This window comes from Schistocerca serialis, chromosome 3 (genome assembly GCF_023864345.2).
Source record: "Schistocerca serialis cubense isolate TAMUIC-IGC-003099 chromosome 3, iqSchSeri2.2, whole genome shotgun sequence".
NCBI lineage: Eukaryota > Metazoa > Arthropoda > Insecta > Orthoptera > Acrididae > Schistocerca > Schistocerca serialis.
The window spans coordinates 904,033,590-904,055,034 of NC_064640.1; the positions used below are offsets into that span (position 1 = coordinate 904,033,590).

Here is a 21,445-nt window from a genome sequence, read left to right on the forward strand (position 1 = left end):
GTGATTAACTGCTGAAAAAATACAAATGTGACATTATTCTCTGTTTCAGTGATTATCTATGTTGTGTTTTCATAAAATTTGTACATCACACAAAATTACAATTACCACAGCAATATTATGATGAATTGAAAAGTGAGTTATAATTTAAAGCTGAAATATGCATTTAACTTTAATCTCTGTTTCTGTTGCACTGGAGTTTGTCAGTTTAGCCTTTGAGTGGCACATTGCAGATACATCACTACAAACTTTCCTTTTTCAATTAAACTTAAGTAATTTCTGTTGCTAATACCGTAGATCCCAAACAGACAAATTCAGTGCGCTTTACTCTCCAAAACCCGATAAGGAGTTTTGGAGAAACAGAAATATTTAAAAATTAGGATTTGTCTGTCTTGAATAATCAGTTTTTTCTCATAGTGTGCAGGAATTCATGTTAATCCTATGGAACTCCTGTGTATAGTTGGTTAGGCACACCAGCTTGGTACAGTTAAAAATTTAATGAGAGATTTGAAATAGTTGTAAAAAGTTACTGATCACCAGCTAACAATGATAACAGTTACACACAATTATATCAGTCTTGAAAGACAGGTGATTGTCAAAAATTGAATGGCTTTGTTAAAAAAAGAAAAATGAGTATGAAGACTATTAAACAATATCTTTTCATGAAAAAAATAACATTTTAATTTCAAGATACACACTTATATTGCAAAAATACATCAGCAATAGCAACAAAATGGAAATGACAAACGAAAGTATTATAAAATTCCATTAAAGTCATCAACAGTTTACAGCAGTACACTTTTGCACTTGGCAGTCCAAGGAGTTCTGGAAAGACTGATGAGATTCCTTCAATAAGGATGTACCAATATTATCACTTCATCTTTGAACTTATCCCAGAGAAAACAGTCCAATAGTGCCACATTGGATAGCATCCGGGCTAACTTTTAACGCTTTGACATTCTATCCAGTGACCAGGAAAGAGCTGGATTAGCACTTTCCTAACCACACGTAAACAGTGAGCAAGGAACCCGCCATGCTGGCATCACATACATCTGTTTATATCAATGCGTACTTCCCATAGAAGAGTCAGTAATGCTTTGATAATAAATTGTGAGAAGAGTCAGTAATGCTTTGATAATAAATTGTGAGAAGAGTCAGTAATGCTTTGATAATAAATTGTGTGAATAGTCAGAAGCTACAATCTTTTCAATGCAGCACAGCTACATCTACATCCAAATCCACACTCTGCAAATGTACAGGGCATGGCGGAGGGTACTGTACCACTACTGGCCATTTCCTTTCCTGTTCCCCTCACAAATACAGTGAGGCAAAAACAACTGTCTTTATGCCTCTGTATGAGCCAAAATTCCTCTTATTTTCGTGGTCCTTACATGGAACATACATTGGCAGCAGTAGAATCATTCTGCAGTCAACTTCAAATGCTGGTTTTCTAAATTTTCTCAGAAGTGTTCCTTGAAAATAACGTCATCTTCCTTCCAAAGATTCCCAATTGAGTTTCCGAAGCATCTCCGCAATACTTGCACATTGTTTGAATCTACTGGTAAAAAAAATCTAGCAGCCCACCTTTGGCTTTCTTCAGTGTCTTCCTTTAGTCCGACATGGTGCAGATAGCGAACACATGGAATGGATTGCACTTGTAACCTTTACAAACAAAGCACAATTTCCTAAAAGTCTCCAAATAAATCAAAGTCTACCATTCAGCTTCCATACTATCATCCTTACATGATCATTCCATTTCATATCACTTTGCAACATTATGCCTACACATTTAATCGATGTGAATGTGTCAAGCAGGACACTACTGATGCTGTATTCAAATATTATGGATTTGTTTTTCCTATTTCCATCTGCATTACCTTACATTTTTCTACAATTATAGCTAGCTGCCATTCACAAGTAAGGAGCAATTACACAGCCTCCTATAATTCCACACTGAATGTTCCCACTTCACTGCCTGCCATGTTCAACCTGCCTCAGCTACAGTGGATTTTCACAAACCCAACAATGAGTATTTCTTACATTCAGCCAGAAGCTGTTTTCAAACAATCCTGACAGAATTATTCCACAGGTATTCACAATTTCTCTGAAGCTAACATGCTGATACCAATACTCTAACATTCTAATATTAAATACAGCTACGACAAAGATTATACATCATGTTGGCAATTTCTCATGGAGTGGTGCATCATCAACACACTTCACAAGGCCAAATCATCATAAATGAATACTACCAGGAGGTTCTTCGTCACCATTGTGATGCTGTGTGGTGCAAATGACCAGATCAGCGGCCAGCAAAAAATGGCAGTTTTATGGTGATAACATTTCTGTCCAATCTGCACATCTCATTTGAACTTTCTTCACCAAGAACAACATTCCTGTCGGACATTGTTGCATGTCACTTTTGGCTATTTCCCAAGTCGTTAATGCCCCTGAAAGGAACATGATTTTGGGTGAAGAGAACATATCATGTGGAACACCGCAGCCCAGCTGATCACCATTCCAAAAGATGTGTTCCAGAAGTGTTTCCAACAATTGCAGAAGTGCTGGGAGAAGTGTGTGTGCATTACCAAGGAGACTACTTTGAAAGAGATTACGGTAATGTACCTCAAAATCAATAAATGTACACTACTGGCCATTAAAATTGCTACACCATGAAGATTATGTGCTACAGACGCGAAATTTAACTGACATGAAGAAGATGCTATGATATGCAAATGATTAGCTTTTCAGAGCATTCACACAAGGTTGGCGCCGGTGGTGACGCCTACAATGTGCTGACATGAGGATAGTTTCCAACCGATTTCTCATACACAAACAGCAGTTGACCGGCGTTGCCTGGTGAAATGTTGTTGTGATGCCTTGTGTAAGGAGGAGAAATGCTTACCATCACGTTTCCAACTTTGATAAAGGTCAGATTGTAGCCTATCACGATTGCGGTTTATCGTATCGCGACATTGCTGCTCGCGTTGGTCGAGATCCAATTGCTGTTAGCAGAATATGGAATCGGTGGGTTCAGGAGGGTAATAGGGAACGCCGTGCTGGATCCCAACGGTCTCGTATCACTAGCAGTCGAGATGACAGGCATCTTATCCGCATGGCTGTAACAGATCGTGCAACCACGTCTCGATCCCTGAGTCAACAGATGGGGACGTTTGCAAGACAACAACCATCTGCACGAACAGTTCGACGACGTTTGCAGCAGCATGGACTATCAGCTCAGAGACCATAGCTGCGGTTACCCTTGACGCTCCATCAAAGACAGGAGCGCCTGCGATGGTGGACTCAGCGACGAACCTGGGTGCAAGAATGGCGAAAAATCAGTTTTTCGGATGAATCCAAGTTCTGTTTACATCATCAAGATGGTTGCATCCGTGTTTGGCGACATCGCGGTGAACGCACATTGGAAGCATGTGTTCGTCATCGCCATACTGGCGTATCACCCGGCGTGATGGTATGGGGTGCCACTGGTTACACGTCTGCGTCACCTCTTGTTCGCATTGACGGCACTTTGAACAGTGGACATTGCATTTCAGATATATTACGACCTGTGGCTCTACCCTTCATTCGATCCTTGCGAAACCATACATTTCAGCAGGATAATGCATGACCGAATGTTGCATGTCCTGTACGGGCCTTTCTGGATACAGAAATTGTTCGACTGATGCCCTGGCCACCACATTCTCCAGATCTCTCACCAACTGAAAACGTCTAGTCAATGGTGGCCGAGCAACTGGCTTGTCACAATACGCCCGTCACTACTCTTGATGAACTGTGGTATCGTGTTGAAGCTGCACGGGCAGCTGTACCTGTACACGCCATCCAAGCTCTGTTTGACTCAATGCTCAGGCATATAAAGGCTGTTATTACGGCAGAGGTGGTTGTACTGGTTACTGATTTCTCAGGATCTATGCACCCAAATTGCGTGAAAATACACTCCTGGAAGTGGAAAAAAGAACACATTGACACCGGTGTGTCAGACCCACCATACTTGCTCCGGACACTGCGAGAGGGCTGTACAAGCAATGATCACACGCACGGCACAGCGGACACACCAGGAACCGCGGTGGTGGCCGTCGAATGGCGCTAGCTGCGCAGCATTTGTGCACCGCCGCCGTCAGTGTCAGCCAGTTTGCCGTGGCATACGGAGCTCCATCGCAGTCTTTAACACTGGTAGCATGCCGCGACAGCGTGGACGTGAACCGTATGTGCAGTTGACGGACTTTGAGCGAGGGCGTATAGTGGGCATGCGGGAGGCCGGGTGGACGTACCGCCGAATTGCTCAACACGTGGGGCGTGAGGTCTCCACAGTACATCGATGTTGTCGCCAGTGGTCGGCGGAAGGTGCACGTGCCCGTCGACCTGGGACCGGACCGCAGCGACGCACGGATGCACGCCAAGACCGTAGGATCCTACACAGTGCCGTAGGGGACCGCACCGCCACTTCCCAGCAAATTAGGGACACTGTTGCTCCTGGGGTATCGGCGAGGACCATTCGCAACCGTCTCCATGAAGCTGGGCTACGGTCCCGCACACCGTTACGCCGTCTTCCGCTCACGCCCCAACATCGTGCAGCCCGCCTCCAGTGGTGTCGCGACAGGCGTGAATGGAGGGACGAATGGAGACGTGTCGTCTTCAGCGATGAGAGTCGCTTCTGCCTTGGTGCCAATGATGGTCGTATGCGTGTTTGGCGCCGTGCAGGTGAGCGCCACAATCAGGACTGCATACGACCGAGGCACACAGGGCCAACACCCGCATCATGGTGTGGGGAGCGATCTCCTACACTGGCCGTACACCACTGGTGATCGTCGAGGGGACACTGAATAGTGCACGGTACATCCAAACCGTCATCGAACCCATCGTTCTACCATTCCTAGACCGGCAAGGGAACTTGCTGTTCCAACAGGACAATGCACGTCCGCATGTATCCCGTGCCACCCAACGTGCTCTAGAAGGTGTAAGTCAACTACCCTGGCCAGCAAGATCTCCGGATCTGTCCCCCATTGAGCATGTTTGGGACTGGATGAAGCGTCGTCTCACGCGGTCTGCACGTCCAGCACGAACGCTGGTCCAACTGAGGCGCCAGGTGGAAATGGCATGGCAAGCCGTTCCACAGGACTACATCCAGCATCTCTACGATCGTCTCCATGGGAGAATAGCAGCCTGCATTGCTGCGAAAGGTGGATATACACTGTACTAGTGCCGACATTGTGCATGCTCTGTTGCCTGTGTCTATGTGCCTGTGGTTCTGTCAGTGTGATCATGTGATGTATCTGACCCCAGGAATGTGTCAATAAAGTTTCCCCTTCCTGGGACAATGAATTCACGGTGTTCTTATTTCAATTTCCAGGAGTGTAGTATAGTTGATTAAATAGCTCATAACTTTTATCATATCAATCCCACTACAATATGAACAACTATGAATTGTGCGCATCTGCGGCTGCCCTTCCAGCACATCCTACAGTCTGGCATTTCTCCTGAACTAAGTCTCTGCTTGTATATGTTTCCATGTCAACACCTCCTTTCCATTACTCTGCCCTACTTCTGTTTATTACTCTATTTCATTCTGATTCCAAGCCTCCCTCTTGTGGTTTCATAATTTACTAATTTTTGCTGGCCTTACTCTATTACCAACCTTCTTTTTAATTTTATTTATTTATTTATTTATTTATTTGTTTGTTTGTTTGTTTATCTACCTTACACTGCATTCTTTCATCCTTATGACTCATTCAGGTGAGTCTTCACTCTATGCAACTCTCAGAAATCTTCTTCTAGCCCACCTTCCTCGTCCTGGATCATTAAACATACCAGTAAAGCTCCATAGTACAAAATGTGTGTGTACACCTATTTAAAGCACCTACTCTCAAGAGCAAAGAGTTTAAAAGTCTAAGTATTCATCACTATTTTAAATGTCTATCCACCACTCAGATCACTGCCTTAATTATTCATAAAAATGAAGCTTTTATCTCCTGTCATGTTAATAATGAATGCTGAGGCATTATGCCACACAGAGACAGCAAAGCAAGACATCAGTTGCACAAGGATAGAGAAGGAAATTAGCAACAGTTTAGAAGAAACCATTCAGATATTCCCCAGAATTAATACACACAAACTACATAAAATCTCAATGTGGATGGACAGGCAGTATTTGCAACCTTCTGCTTCAGAACTTCCTATACTTATTTATTGCTCCCCATCTGACAAGGGGAAGCCACAACATTGGGATCATGGATTTACTACAAACTTTTCACACCTTTAGTAGGCCATCAAAACAACATAATGTGCAAGTGGTAAGGTGCACTACTGTGGCAATGCTGAGAAAATCAGAAGAGAAGTTTTACTTGTCTATTATGTAACACATTTATTTGTGCATAGGTGCTAGGCGTTAAGAGTTCATGGTGGTCAGGTGGTTAGTGTTTGAGCTTTGTAGGATGAACGTGGATGAGGCGGTGGTTCTAGTCCCACTCAAACCTACATTTTTTTAGTACAAGAGTAAATTCTGTGACACTCAAAAAAATTTTCACCTACACTACTCATTCCTGCTACATTAGCAACATCTCACCACTACGCGGGTTAACTGCCAAATGGGGCATGCCTCTGTGCCTGCAGCTCAAAGTGTTTAGGTACAAAGTAGTTCCGAGTACCTTACCAGATTGTGTGTAAGGGATTTTGGAAATCATGGCAGGCATACATTTTCAGGAAAAACTATCCATTTCATCATTTACTTGTCAATACTTACAAATATGTTTGTTCTAACAGTCAAATTTATTTAAAAATAGCAAGTAGCCAAATAACATGAAATTCACTATTGTTTTTTTAAGTTATATTATCTCTCAAATGTCATATACATTAAATAATATGACCAATGATGTAAAGAAATATATATATTAAAAATAAAGTTTGGATGGGAGTCAAATCGTTGTCCCATACATGTTCGTGTTATGTAGCTCGAAAGCAAACCACTTGACCATCGTAAACTCTAAGATCCAGCACCTATGCACCGATACATGTAATACATAACAGATGCATAAAACTTCACCTTGCTACTTGTAAATTACGTCCTTTTCATGGCCTACTAAAGGTGTACAAAGTTTGAAGTAAATCCGTGATCCCAATGCCGTGGCCTCCCCTTGTGAGTACTGAAAAATGCATTATTTCTATCTTTTGCAATGACTGCTAAAAGAATTCAAAATGTTTCCTATCTCAGAACATAATGATCATCAGAGACCACTTATTCATTTGTCTATAGTTTACAGAAAGAACTGACAATGCCATTGCTGAATAAACAATTACGATATTCATCTGGCAATGTTGAGAAAGCAGTGAAAAATTAACTCAGGGTGGTCAGACAGGTATTTGAGCCCTGCTCTTGAAGCCATGACCAGTATAAATCCTGCAGCACTTCATTCAGTCACATTGGCTATTATCTTCAGTAGGATACCAGCAGACTGTTACTTCCTTTATAAAAATAAAACAGGTGGGTGTAGTGCTGCTCATGACTCACCAAAGATTAGTACATCCACTTACTCTTTTATCAGCATATGTCTTACCTCTGTGTAGACATTCCAAAGCATATCAAAGTTCCCAAATGGCTAATCCACAAGCTCTGTTTTGGTTTATTCTTGGTTATATGACTAGTGTAACTTGGTACCAAGAGGGTAAGTGTTGGGCCAGGCCTGGCCAAACAGTGCTCCGTGAGCACGAGCGCTCCAGTTGCATTCTTGCCTAGTGCTCCAAACATAGTGGCAAGCACGGCTGAAGGGTTAGGATGAAGAGGACAATGAAGGCTGCAGTGGGATGCTGCTAGAGCTGAACAGTTGCACTGTCAGATGCCAAACAGTTTGCTGACAACATTACTTGCATTAAATTAGATTTATGTTCTGCATTAGTACTAAGGCACTTACGTGTTTTCCAAAAAAGAAAACGTGGAGAAGCCAATTGTTCAATGACAGATGGAAACTGCCTTCCTTTTATTTATCATTTAATGGCCAAGCAAAGGGCTTAATATGCCATAGCAACTGATATGAGCTGGAAAAACATTTACTAAAACATCATTACAACACCAGCCACAAAGATGACACGAAGCATTTCTTTTCTTCCCCCCCCCCCCCCCAAACAAATGACAGTGAATGCTAGCTGAACTGAAGGTGCCTGTTAGGGAATAAAGCTGAGTTAAATGTAAGTAGAGTGGTAACAAAATATTTAATTGTTGACATCACAAATGATATGAATTTTTTGTGAGTCTCAATGCAAAAGGAGAATCATTTGGTAATAAATGTGGAGGACAAGAATGATGCTATCAAACAAAAATTAACCCTGTGGAAAATTCAGCTTTGTGTTCATGACATGAAACATTTTCCACAACTCATGGCAGTCATTTGTGGACCAGACATGACTGAATACATTTCAGTAATTGAAACAATTCATCACAAGTTCTCAAAGAAATTGCAAGACATTGCAAGACTGAAGGTAGATTTTTATTTATTTGTCAGATTGTTTTCCATTTTCGCTGCTAACATACCTCATTACTTCTGGCTTGAGGTGATAGATGTACAATGGAACATCCAGCTCAATGACCTGTTCGTCCCGTCCAAGTATTTACAAGACTTATAAAATATTACCCCCAAGAGAGGTATCCTAAATTACACAGACAAGCTGCTAAAGTTATTTCAATATTTGGTTCAACAACATGGGTAAACATTTTTTCTTCTCTTCTGAAATTGACAAAGCTCCGATAACATTTGGGTTTAATAGATTATAATCTGCATAAGAAATTGCTTTGCCAAAAATTAAAACTTGAAAATAGACACACGTGTAAAATGCCAGCTTATAAAAGTATGCTGCATCATTCGTCTCTTAGAAGTAGTTGCACTGTGTTGCAATTACATCTTCCCATGTTTCCTGCATGTGTAGCCTTCAGCTGTCTCACACACACTTCCTCAGAATAGCACAGTGCTGGCAAAGCCAGAGCACTCAGCAGACTCTAATGCGCTCGCAGAGTCTGAGCGTACACTGGGAGTGCAAATGTTGGCCAGGCCTCTGTTAGTCTACGAGCACAAAGATCAGTCATCATTTGGTCCTGAGAATATTTCTGTCGCTTACTACTCTTTTCACCTTTGACAATGATTTCTTTATGTGAAAAATGCCAAGATGAAATATGGTTCAGTTTGATGTTAAACAGACGACAATGACATACCATCTTCAATTTTAACAGCATACACATTCCAAGTGCTCAACTACAGAGGAAACAACGCCAGTCACACTGAATATTATCTTTAACAACTGTGACTGAATAACTCAATTTTTCATCAGAGATCCTTCCTTCCCTTTTGTATGTTTAAATGTCAATCCTACCTCCACCTGACACATCACAACCCCTGAACTACTGGGGATGTTATGTTCATTTTACCTCTGATGCTCACTTTAAGTGTGCAATAGTCCTGAAAATGATCAACAACCTACACCAGCTCATTTCTTCTTGGCAAATCAAAATGTTAAACTAACTACTACATCTTCTTAAGTAAATGCAACACACAAAACTCATTTATTGCTACATTAAACTTTGCCTGAAATGCTTAATTACAATATTTTGTGTATTGTTCATCTTCCACACAGCAAACCTGTAAACTCTTGACTGACTTACTTAATTCTTTCTAATGTAATACAAATTGCACAAAATTATTGTGAGCACACTAATGCCTTCTTACTTTAACACAGCATGTAAAACACAAAGACTTCAATATGGAACACAGATATATATTTGCAACTGATTATATATATACCCCCCCCTCTCTCCCTCTGTGTGTGTGTGTGTGTGTGTGTGTGTGTGTGTGTGTGTGTGTGTGTGTGTGGGGGCGGGGGGGGGGGGGGGGGGTCCAGTTTTATGTAGTTCAGGACATACCTCAGTCACACAATACCAATTCTCCCTATTATTCAAGGGTTCAAATTAAAATTCCATTAAACATGCATTAAAATGTGAAAACATTGTTATTTGCTTTAAGACACACAGCTAAAGTACTGAAGCACTGTTATAGCTTTTCAAAACTATTAGATTCAAAAGTGATTACCAGATCTAAATATAACATGCAGCAAAAAATTGGAAATGGGTTTGCATACCTGTTAGAAGCCATGAAGTATGATGTTTGTGCAAGATCTTTACTGGCTGTCAATTTCAGAGGACACATCCAGAGGTCAACAGAAGCAGGATCGGAAACAAAAGAGGGGGAAATAACATTATTGTTGAAACTTTTCTCATCTGTGTATCTATAAGTACATGAACAACTCGTACCGTATTTAATCTAAGCCACACTTTTTTTTCTGGTTTTTGTAATCCAAAAAACTGCCTGCGGCTTCGAATAGAGTGCAAAGTAAGCGGAAATTCTGAAAAATGTTGGTAGGTGCCGCCACAACTAACTACTGCCGTCGAATATATGTAGCGCTATACAGGCATGCTTGCAGTCACAAAGATAAATACTGGTGCCAAAACCTCTGTATCAGTAAATAAATTCTAAGAAAAGGTAGAATAATGTAAACATTATGCCATGTATTCTTTTGTGTTTGCTGCTATCTCATTTAAATCCTGTCTGCCTAAGAAACTACGAAACTAGAGTGAGACAACAGCAAATTCGGAAGAATACACATATCATATCATGTTTATATTCGTATTATTCTTATGCTGAATAGTGATAGTCAGAAATGAAGCAAGGCAACTAACTAGATTTTTAAATCTAAGATGACTCTAATTTCTGTGCAGAATGTAATGTACTAAAGAGGAGAATGTAATGTACTAAAGAGGTGTCTGCAAAGATTTTCAAACGGAGAAAAATTTTCACTAAACTGTCGTTCAGAACACCATTTATCATATGCAGTCTATTATTTGGTACTTGTTGATCATTATCAAAGAAAGCAATAGTGTAAGTAACAACAAATAGCAGTCTCTTGCCATTGTTTCGCTAATGAGACAATTCCTCTCTTTTTTTTTTTTATTGTAAGTGGCGGTAGCACACACAAAAGCAAACCATGACACGAGCGGCGACAGGTCGTAAACACTCATCATCAGAATCCGACAAACAATGCATGACACAGTACAATAACGCATTTTCAGCTTAGAGTGACATAAACATCGTAGAAATATGGACGGAGTGCCTGACACATAGCAATGGGTACTTGGTCAAGCTTAACTGTTAAGCTTACGACTCTAACAAAACTTCTGTAGCTGTATCTTCATCCATTCGACCTAAATTGTGGCTCATGTTACAATTGACCAACTTTGTTTCGATTTGGAGGTGCGGTCTAAGACTTTTCTCTCCTCTTGAATTTCGAGTCTCAAACTTCAGGTGCGGCTTAGATTCAGGACTTCCCCCCCCCCCCCCCCCTTGATTTCGAGTCTCATTTCTCAGATGCGGCTTAGAGTCGAGAAATACGGTATTTTTTAGGATAGTTACATTTAAGATATATTAAAGAAATGCAATTTTCATCAGTTATTTCTGTTCACAACAAACAATGTAGAAATAATATATTAATATAAATTCCTAGAGGTTACAACACATCTTAGAATTTCCCATCAGTTGGAAGCACGAGTTAAATCCACTATGTCGTCAACAACTTGACACAACCAACCCACACACATACACAAAATAATTTATTACAATAACAATAATAGGATGGCTAGAGAAGAACTTGGTATTGGAGGAGACTGGTGTGCCTTTTAACAACATTAAGTTTTCACACTCCCAAATAACTGTCTCATATTTTTTAAAAAATTCAACTCCGCTGTAGCTGTCAGGCTGTTACCTCATTACAATTCCCCCTCCCATACTTGTTTCCCTCTCCACCTGAAAGAAGATGACAAAGGTGCACGACTTCAGCGGTCAAGTCAAACACCCTTATGCAATCTCATCTCAACTCCTCCAATATTTCCACTTTCCCCAACAAGTCACAAATCAGGACAGACAGAGGTTGGAAAAATGCATTTCTCCTGATAAGGCCTCTCAAAACTAAGTTCCAGTCTATTTTAGTTAGCAACCTACACATCATAAGTTGACCTGTTTTGGCAATCAACCCAAAGAGAGGCACTGATTGTGAGACTTACTGTCACGTAAATAATGGAATAAATCTTTATGTGCCTTGTTTGGCTTTAAATGAACAGACACCACTCTCTATTTTCACAGATTACACTTTCCAGTTTCTCACTGAAAAGACATCCTGACTTTGCTGTTCTTGTAAAGATTTTGAGAGGCCCTTAAATTTGACAACACAAGATTAGTATGAGATACAGATGTTTGTTGAAACAATGGAAAAACCTGAATGAATATGTGAGATGGTCAAAGTGAATAGCACATTCAGTGTGTAGGCTAATAACACAGGTTTTGTATAGTAAAGTATTTTCATTGAGTAACTTTAGTAAATTCCAAATAGAGAAAATACTAACAAGGTAAAATGAATGTAAGCTAATTCTAAATATGGATGACTACTGACAAAGATCTGAGCATATATATTAGGTTCCCAGACGTGTGTGGCTCAAAGACTTTTCAAGTAATAGAATCCAGTACATTGACCTCAACAGCAACTGTTCATCAGAGACAATGGTATCATCAGAACTGCCCCAGTGAAGTGTGATAGGACCACTCCTATTCTCTATATACATAAATGATCTGACGGACAGGGTAAGCAGCAACTTACAGCTGTTTGCTGATGCCACTGTGGTGTACAGGAAGGTGTCATCATTGACTGACTGTAGTTAGTGTCATGAATGATTTCTTGCTCTAAATGTAGAAAAATGTAAGTTAATGCAGATGACTAAAAAAATTATCCTGTAATGTTCAAATACAGCATGAGTGGTGTGCTGCTTGACAGTCAGGTTGATTGGTAGGAGGGAAGGTGAGTGCTCCACTCTGTTTTATTGGGAGAATTTTCGGAAAGAGTAGTTCATCTATAAAGGAGGTGGTTTATACAATGCTAGTGCAACCCATTCTTGAATACTGGTACAGTGTTTGGAATCCCCACCATGTCAGATTAAAGGAAGACATCGATGCAATTCAGAAGCATGCTGTTAGATTTGTTACCGGTAGCATACCCGCCATCTTTCAAAAGCCAAAATTCAGTTTCAAAATTTGGGAGGTACAAATGGCCAAAAACAGCAGCTCATTTCCAATATAATCTTGAGATAACAGATATGAGCCTTTCCCTATGACATCACATAATTATAAATGGCTACAAATACATGACATACAAGGCACCAATTGTAAAAGCGTAGGATAATAAGTGACTTCACTTAAGTACAATGACGACACACAAACACATGATAAACAGGTCATGTGTAACTTCCTGAATACTATAAATTTCAATACATATATTGATTAAAAGTGACTAGTGAGTTAAGGACTTCCCTCCATTGGAGAAAAAATAACTGAAATTGCATTTTTTCAAATCAAATATATATTATCAAATATATATTATATATGCTAAAAATAGGGAGAAATAATGGAATAACTGTGAGGTGGGAGAAAAATCGGGAGAGTTGGCAGGTATGCAGTAGGTTTGACCTACACCCAAGTATTATGGAGATGCTTCATGAACTCAAATGGGTATCCCTGGATGAAAGACAATGTTTTTTTCACAAGGCATTATTATGGAAATTTAGTGAATCGGCATTTGAGGCTGACTGCAGAATGATTCTACTGCTGCCAACATACATTTTGCCTAAGGACCATGAAGACAAAATGGAGACATTAGGGCTTGTATTTAGAGACAGTTGTTTTTCCCTTACTATGTACAAGTACAACAGGAAAGGAAATGAATAGTGGTGGTAGGAGGTATCCACCATCATTCACCATACGGGGCTTGCAGAGTATGTGTGTAGATGAAAAGCAAGAGAAGGTACAAGAATAGAATGTTCAATATGAGCATACGTTCATGCTTTTGATGAATCTTTCACCCCAGTGAAGAATTCCCGGCAGATTAAAGTTCAATAGTATTATAATACTTTCAACAAGAAGAACACAACAAAGGTGCTGGAATCATTGAGCACTGTATCTGATACAAGTTTCAATCTTCAATCATATAAAGGTGCATGGAGAAAAGTTCATCCTTGTTTGTATCAAATTTTCTACCACGAAACTATAACCTGCATTCAGGAAAAAGACAGCACACAGGCATTAGTAGTACAAGCAAGTTATCTTACTGCTTTTCATACTGAAAAAATATTAGGTTTTTTTCCATTAAAGCAGAATTTGTAAGACCCTGTAGGATATTCACACCATCCAATGTGTAACTGCACAATAAATTCTATAACTAAATCATTTTAGGTGCACTGTTTTCTACATCTACATATATACTCCATTAGCCACCAAGTGATGTGTGGCGGAGGGCACAATTCGTGCCAAAATCATATCCCCCCCCCTGTTCCACTCGCAGATCACACTAGGGAAAAATGACTGAACGCCTCAGTACGAGCTCTAATTTGCCTTATCTTCGAATGGTGCCTAGAATGTGCAAGCCTCATACACAATAAAATAAATACCATTTTCTGCTTGTTTGCCAAACCTGCCACATACATATGGTCCCCACTTTATTCATGTTATACCGAGATGACACAGTGCCTCTAAAAAATCTGGGTAGCAATGCTTTCATATTTCTGCATGAAACTCACCATATTTATCACTAAGAAATTTCAAGCTCAATCTGGGAAGGATAATTTTAATAGTTTGTCCCTGAGTATTATTAAAATGATACTTTCAATACAGATTTGAGAGCACACCAAATTCCATTGCCACACATACATATAATTGCACACAAGTATTCACAACCATAATGCTTCTATTAAGCAGTCAGTCAGGTATACAAGTTTTGTATTCATAATTCTGATTTGTATGTAACATCCACATTATTTGACATCATTAATATTATCACATAACGTGTTACGTAAAGTCTTACTTCTGTACGTGATACAGTCTATGTAAGCAAGTGGTGTTGTGTCATCTTAAACAGTTCAGTGTATGGATATTTCCTTGGCTGTAACAAGTTTGGAAATACAAGGGACAACCAAAAAGTTTCCATTTAAGAGTGTTACTGCAGTGTATGTGCTATATGCAAAGAAGTGCAATGCCGAGTGAGTATATACACACCAACATATAGGCAAGAGATTAAAGTGTGGCATTTGCTTCTTTCCGATATGTGTGCAATAAATGTGGAAACGTGAACTATGGTGACATTGTTACCCAAAGCATCCAAACAGGCCCAACGTACTGTTGTTCCTTTCTTGGCTGCTAAGAAACAACTGCTAGAAAGCCATCGAAGAATGAAGAATGTTTATGAGGCAGCATACCTTTAAAAAAGTGTTTTGCCAAATGAGAATCTTCAACCTGATGTATCAGGGGGATGACTGCCTCAATGCTCACCACAATTTTGTGAAAATTTAAAAACCTACATGTGTTCAATACCTGAATTACAGAGGAAAACATAGTGATGGAAGAGCATTAAGAGTTTATGAAGAAATGGAATGACAACAAAACTCAGCCAGTTACTGCTATAAAATACTTTAAATTATTCATATATGGAACTTGATTTTGTATAAATTTAAGCTTTCAGAATGTATTATATTTTTATATGCTATATCATATTTCACTCTGCAATGAATTGTTACATGTGACAGCAACATAACCTTACATAAATAATTATCATAAACTTATAGCTTTTAAGATTTCAACTGAACAACCCAAGACATTGCATACAAAACTCACTCACCTCTGACCATATGACAGCAACGAACAACATGTGTATGAGGATGATCAATTGCTACGTCAAATCCAAGAGTTTGCAGTAACACATTTTCATTGAACACCAACTCGTGAGCTTGCTCCATATATTGCTGTAAAAGAAATCATGAATTTTTAAACTACATAATTCTGTTAGTAAAATTCTCAGAAACACACATGGCATTACATTTTGATGAGAAAATGAACGAATATCTTAACAGGACAGACTGCAGACAAGTGTAGTGTTGCATTTTTTGATGGCAATGAATTTAATTGTGTAATAACTTCCTTGACAACAGTGCTCCCACAAAGAACAGACACTTACAGTCAGTTTGTTAAATTTGTGTAGCTCTACATACAGCTACTAAATTGATGTTGCTTTATTAAGATGCAGTGCACTAGTTGAAAAGATAGCCACTCACCCACCCACTCACTCACTCACTATAAGGCCACAGTAGAGTCTGACCAAAATGTTACATTGGTTGGTTAGGCAATTAAGGTCACATTTTTAACCAGGAAGTTTTCTGAACAATTATGTTTTGCTCAGGATATTGCTACTTATGATAAAGTACAGTTGTTTACCTTAATGTGTATTCATCTTGACAACATAAACTGCAAATGAAAGTACTGCTGATTCAGTAAGATTTTAGTGTACAAAATCACAAGTTAGATGATTATTAAATTTTTCAATTTCACTCTGCAATGTACAATACGATTTCTGCAACAAATTGCAGGTTTATTGAGTCTGCCTGAGGCAGCAGATTAGGGTACTAACACAATTGTCATTTGAAAGTGTCATTAGTGCAGTTTTTTAAATTAGACTGTGCTAATGTAAGAGAGATATAGAGCAGCAAAAAGCATTTAGTTAGATGAGCATACTGCTCAGTTCCACATTACTTTGTTTCATTGAAATCCCACAATGACACTGCTGGTTGAACAAAAGTGAAACTGTATACGGCCACTAGCAAGGCATTTTACTCAGAATCACCACTACTGTGGGGGAATTGATTCTTTTGTTAAAGTAACTTAGTTGTGTGCTTTTTCAGTGTACCTATATTCAACAACAGAAAGGTGGTGGGAGTTATGATTTCAATTGTTGAGACAGAAGAGGAAAGAAGATGAAGCTCAAAAGTGATAGCAGAAAAGATATTTTTATAACAGTTCCCATCATGGGTGTCACTAGAGCTTCCACATTAACACTTCTGTGCTTTTGAAATGAATCCTTTTTTTGTCAATACCAGTTTTCTGTTTCTTGAGTTGAGGAGATTAAAAGTTTGATGGGGCTAAATTTGGTTGTAAGAGGCAATAGAGGTGTAGCAGTTTGTGTTTTGCAAGTGGAAGTTGCATAGAACTAAAAGTAATCTATAACAAAATACATGTTGTCAAACAATGTAAGTACTATAGGTAAGGACTCACTGTACCGTTGAGGCACTGAGTGGCCACCAGGTATATAAACCAGATTCCACCTGTGCCGCTCAGCCAGTGGACTGATTTAGCAGTTAGGCCTCTCTTGGTATTTCTCCACTTCACTACGCTCAACTTCTGTGGAAGTTTTAATTATGTGGCCTCTAGTGGCTGTCTTGGAAGACTGCAGTTAGCTGCAGGGTCACCAGATGGCAGTTGCATTCAGTTTCAAAGTCTAGTTTCAGCTTTTGTTGCACTACTGGTTTCCCACCTGGTTTCCGTTCTGTACTGATGTGTTCAGCTCCTCACTTTGTTTCTACCAAGACAAATATGGCAGAGGAACAATATACTGCAGAGGAAGCTCTTTTCCTCATACTACGTAGTGACTCTGAAGGCAAAAGCAATTTATCATCTGAACGGTATGTGTGCTACTCCTGCTGTTCCATCGATATCTAAAGAATTCTCAACTTGGGCTTGTCTACTGAGGATGAAAATTAATCTACAGAGAGTGACATAGAAGAAGAAGCACAGGAACAACAAAGAAAAACAAAAAATAATGTGGAAAAGTGAAAACGTGAACCAGAAGAAATGTACGCCTGATACACTTAATTCTGGACTGGAAGGTATTGTACACAATGACAGCATTTTAAGTTTATTTCAGCTGTTTTTAGTGTGGATATCAATATTTTGTGTGAGGAAATTAATAGATACCTTTCTCACATGGTGGCTGCTGGTCATGTTCCGACAAAAGTCCAAAGGATATAGAGTGATGTGAATATCAATGATATTTACATCTTTACTGTCACAATCTTTATCATGACTAGAGTAAGAAAATTGAGCCTATCTCAATATTCGTCTGAGAACCCAGTTATTCACACACTAATGTTTTCTAAACTGCTACCTAGAGACCAATTTCAGTATATATTGAAGTTTTTACATTTTGCCAGTTATTAAAAAAGCCTCACAATAATGACTATTTATACAAGCTATGGCCAGTAATGGACCACTTCAGAAAACAATATACAGAAAATTTCTACCCTTACGAAAAATTATGCATAAATGAAAGCCTTCTACTATTCAAAGGCAGATTAAAAAACAAGCAGTATATACCTGCTAAACAAAGCCATTTTGGAATAAAGCTTTTGATTATTTGCAATGTCCACACAAATTATATTTTAGATTTCATTGCCTATTGCAGCTCACATCACAAATATGACCTCGGCATCTCGGGAGATGACGTAGCTACAATTGTAGAACCATATTTACGAAAGAGAGACACCTTGTACTGTGACAATTTATAGATAAGCCCTGCCTTGTTTTGTCGGTTTATGACTGGGCAACCAATGCTTGTGGTACAGTCAGGCACGTAAGAAAATATATGCCTAACATAGTGGGAAAAACTAAAGAAATGCGAGTTTACTTTCTGTTTTGTATCTATTACAGTTGGCACTAAAATGGTGTGACAAAAAAATGTGTGGTTGTTTACGACGGCCCACTCTGCAGAAATGGTGGAAACATCAAGGGTGGATTGTCAAAAAGGACAGAAGAAATTAAAATCTACAGCAGTGCTGGACTACAACAAATTAATGGGATCTGTGGATACAAGTGACATGGTAATAAAGACAGTGGGCAGCATCAGAAAATCCACTAAATGGTACCACAAGTTGTTCATTCACATTATGGACGTGTCACTTTTTAACTCCTATTGTTTGTGCAAGAAATTTGTAAGGAAAACTAGCTAGGCCCACTTTCAAATCGGACTCATCCTGGAAATCTTGGAAAAATATAAAGTAGAGAGAAGAAGACCTGGTGGAGGAAAGAGATCTGAACTCCCCTCAAGACTGACAGGAGGACCTCAACTGCCAGAAGAGTGGAGTAGCTACAGAATCTGTGTTGTCTGTAATGAGCAGAAGAGGTACAAGCAGATGAAAATGTGTAGTATGGCATACAATACAAAACTGTGTGCCTTTCCCTGCTTCAAGACTTATAGCACAAAGAAGAATTTTTGAAATGTAATGCTCCTGTCTGGTGAAATTGATGTAACGTAATGCACTGAAATGTAATATACTGAAATATAATGTAACCAAATGTAAATAAACATTACTATATATGTGGACACAAAAATAACATTAAATATACATTTCAAATAATGAAGCACCCACCCAACCAGTGCTCTGTCTAAAAGCACAGATCTGATAGAACGTACAAAAAAATTATGTGAATTGTCTAAAACATCCCAAACAATCTTTTTACTCAAAACTAAGATCAAAAACATTTGAATATATGTATAAATATTTTCCCAAATTTGTATATAATCACTGTGATCAAACAGCAAGTGTGAAACCAGCGACAGGGAAGTACCGTGTCCACAGAGCACCACCCTACCACCAGTCAGTACACCATTTACTTCCGGTATGATGGACGTGGAAGAATTATGGGCAAATTTTAAACACATTGTAAATCACGCATTGGACAAGTATGTGCCAAAAAAGTGGGTTAAGGACAGAAAAAACCCACCGTGGTTTAACAGCACAATTCGGAGAATGCTCAGGAAGCAAAGACAGTTGCACTCGCGGTACAAGAAAGATCGAGAGAATGAGGACAGGCAAAAGTTAGTAGAGATTCGTGCTGCTGTAAAAAGAGCGATGCGCGAAGCATTCAACCACTACCACCGTCATACTTTAGCAAAAGATCTTGCTGAAAACCCAAGGAAATTCTGGTCTTACGTAAAATCAGTAACCGGGTCGAAGGCTTCCATCCAGTCACTCACTAATCAGTCTGGCCTGGCAACGGAAGACGACAAAACGAAAGCTGAAATTTTAAATTTAGCATTTGAGAAATCTTTCACGAAGGAGGATCATACTAACACCGCCATTTGAGTCTCGTACAGATTCCCGTATGGAGGACATAGTTGGGGTTGTGAAGCAGCTGAATGGGTTGAAAATAAATAAATCGCCAGGTCCTGATGGGATTCTAATTCGGTTTTACAGACAATACTCTGCTGCATTGGCTCCTTACTTAGCTTGCATTTTTCGCGAATCTCTTGCCCAACGTAAAATCCCGAGCGACTGGAAAAAAGCGCAGGTGACGCCTGCATATAAGAAGGGTAGAAGGATGGATCCTCAAAATTACAGACCAATATCCTTAACATCAGTTTGTTGCAGGATTCTCTAACATATTCTCAGTTCGAATATAATGAATTTCCTCGAGACAGAGAAGTTGCTGTCCATGCGTCAGCACGGCTTTAGAAAGCATCGCTCCTAAGAAACGCAACTCGCCCTTTTTTCACATGATATCTTGCGAACCATGGATGAAGGGTATCAGACGGATGTCATATTCCTTGACGTCAGGAAAGCGTTTGACTCGGTGCCCCACTGCAGACTCCTAACTATGGTACGAGCATATGGGATTGGTTCCCAAATATGTGAGTGGCTCAAAGACTTCTTAAGTAATAGAACCCAGTATGTAGTCCTTGATGGTGAGTGTTCATCGGAGGTGAGGGTATCATCTGGAGGGCCCCAGGGAAGCGTGGCAGGTCCGCTGTTGTTTTCTATCTACATAAATGATCTTTTGGATAGGGTGGATAGCAATGTGTGGCTGTTTGCTGATCATGCTGTGGTGTACAGGAAGGTGTCGTCGTTGAGTGACTGTAGGAGGATACAAGATGACTTGGACAGGATTTGTGATTGGTGTAAAGAATGGCAGCTAACTCTACATATAGATAAATGTAAATTAATGCAGATGAATAGGAATAAGAATCCCGTAATGTTTGAATACTCCATTAGTAGTGTAGCACTTGACACGGTCACGTCGATTAAATATTTGGGCGTTAACATTGCAGAGCGATATGAAGTGGGACAAGCATTAACTGGCAGTTGTGTGGAAGGCAGATAGTCGTCTTTGGTTCATAGGTAGAATTTTGGGAAGGTGTGGTTCATCTGTAAAGGAGACCGCTTATAAAACACTAATACGACCTATTCTTGAGTACTGCTCGAGTGTTTGGGATCCCTATCAGATCGGATTGAGGGAGGACATAGACGCCATTCATAGGCGGGCTGTTAGATTTGTTACTTGTAGGTTTGATCATCACGCGAGTTTACGGAAATGCTTCAGGAACTCGGGTGGGAGTCTCTAGAGGAAACGAGGCATTCTTTTCATGAATCACTAATGAGGAAATTTAAAGAACCAGCATTTGAGGCTGACTACAGTACAATTTTACTGCCGCCAACTTACATTTCGCAGAAAGACCACAAAGATAAGATAAAAGAGAT

General features: G+C 39.6%; 1 protein-coding gene across 3 annotated transcripts in view; it reads right to left on the reverse strand.

The window, feature by feature from the left end:
- The window catches only part of LOC126471155 (cyclin-T), a 124,831-nt gene that overhangs the window by 80,326 nt on the left and 23,060 nt on the right, over positions 1-21,445 (reverse strand). For all 3 annotated transcript variants that reach the window (XM_050099256.1, XM_050099254.1, XM_050099257.1), the window contains exons 3-4: positions 15,760-15,883; positions 10,132-10,177 (exon numbers count right to left, since the gene is read on the reverse strand). In XM_050099256.1, coding sequence (XP_049955213.1) covers positions 10,132-10,177; positions 15,760-15,883 — 170 coding nt within the window. The remainder of the gene's footprint in view (positions 1-10,131; positions 10,178-15,759; positions 15,884-21,445) is intronic.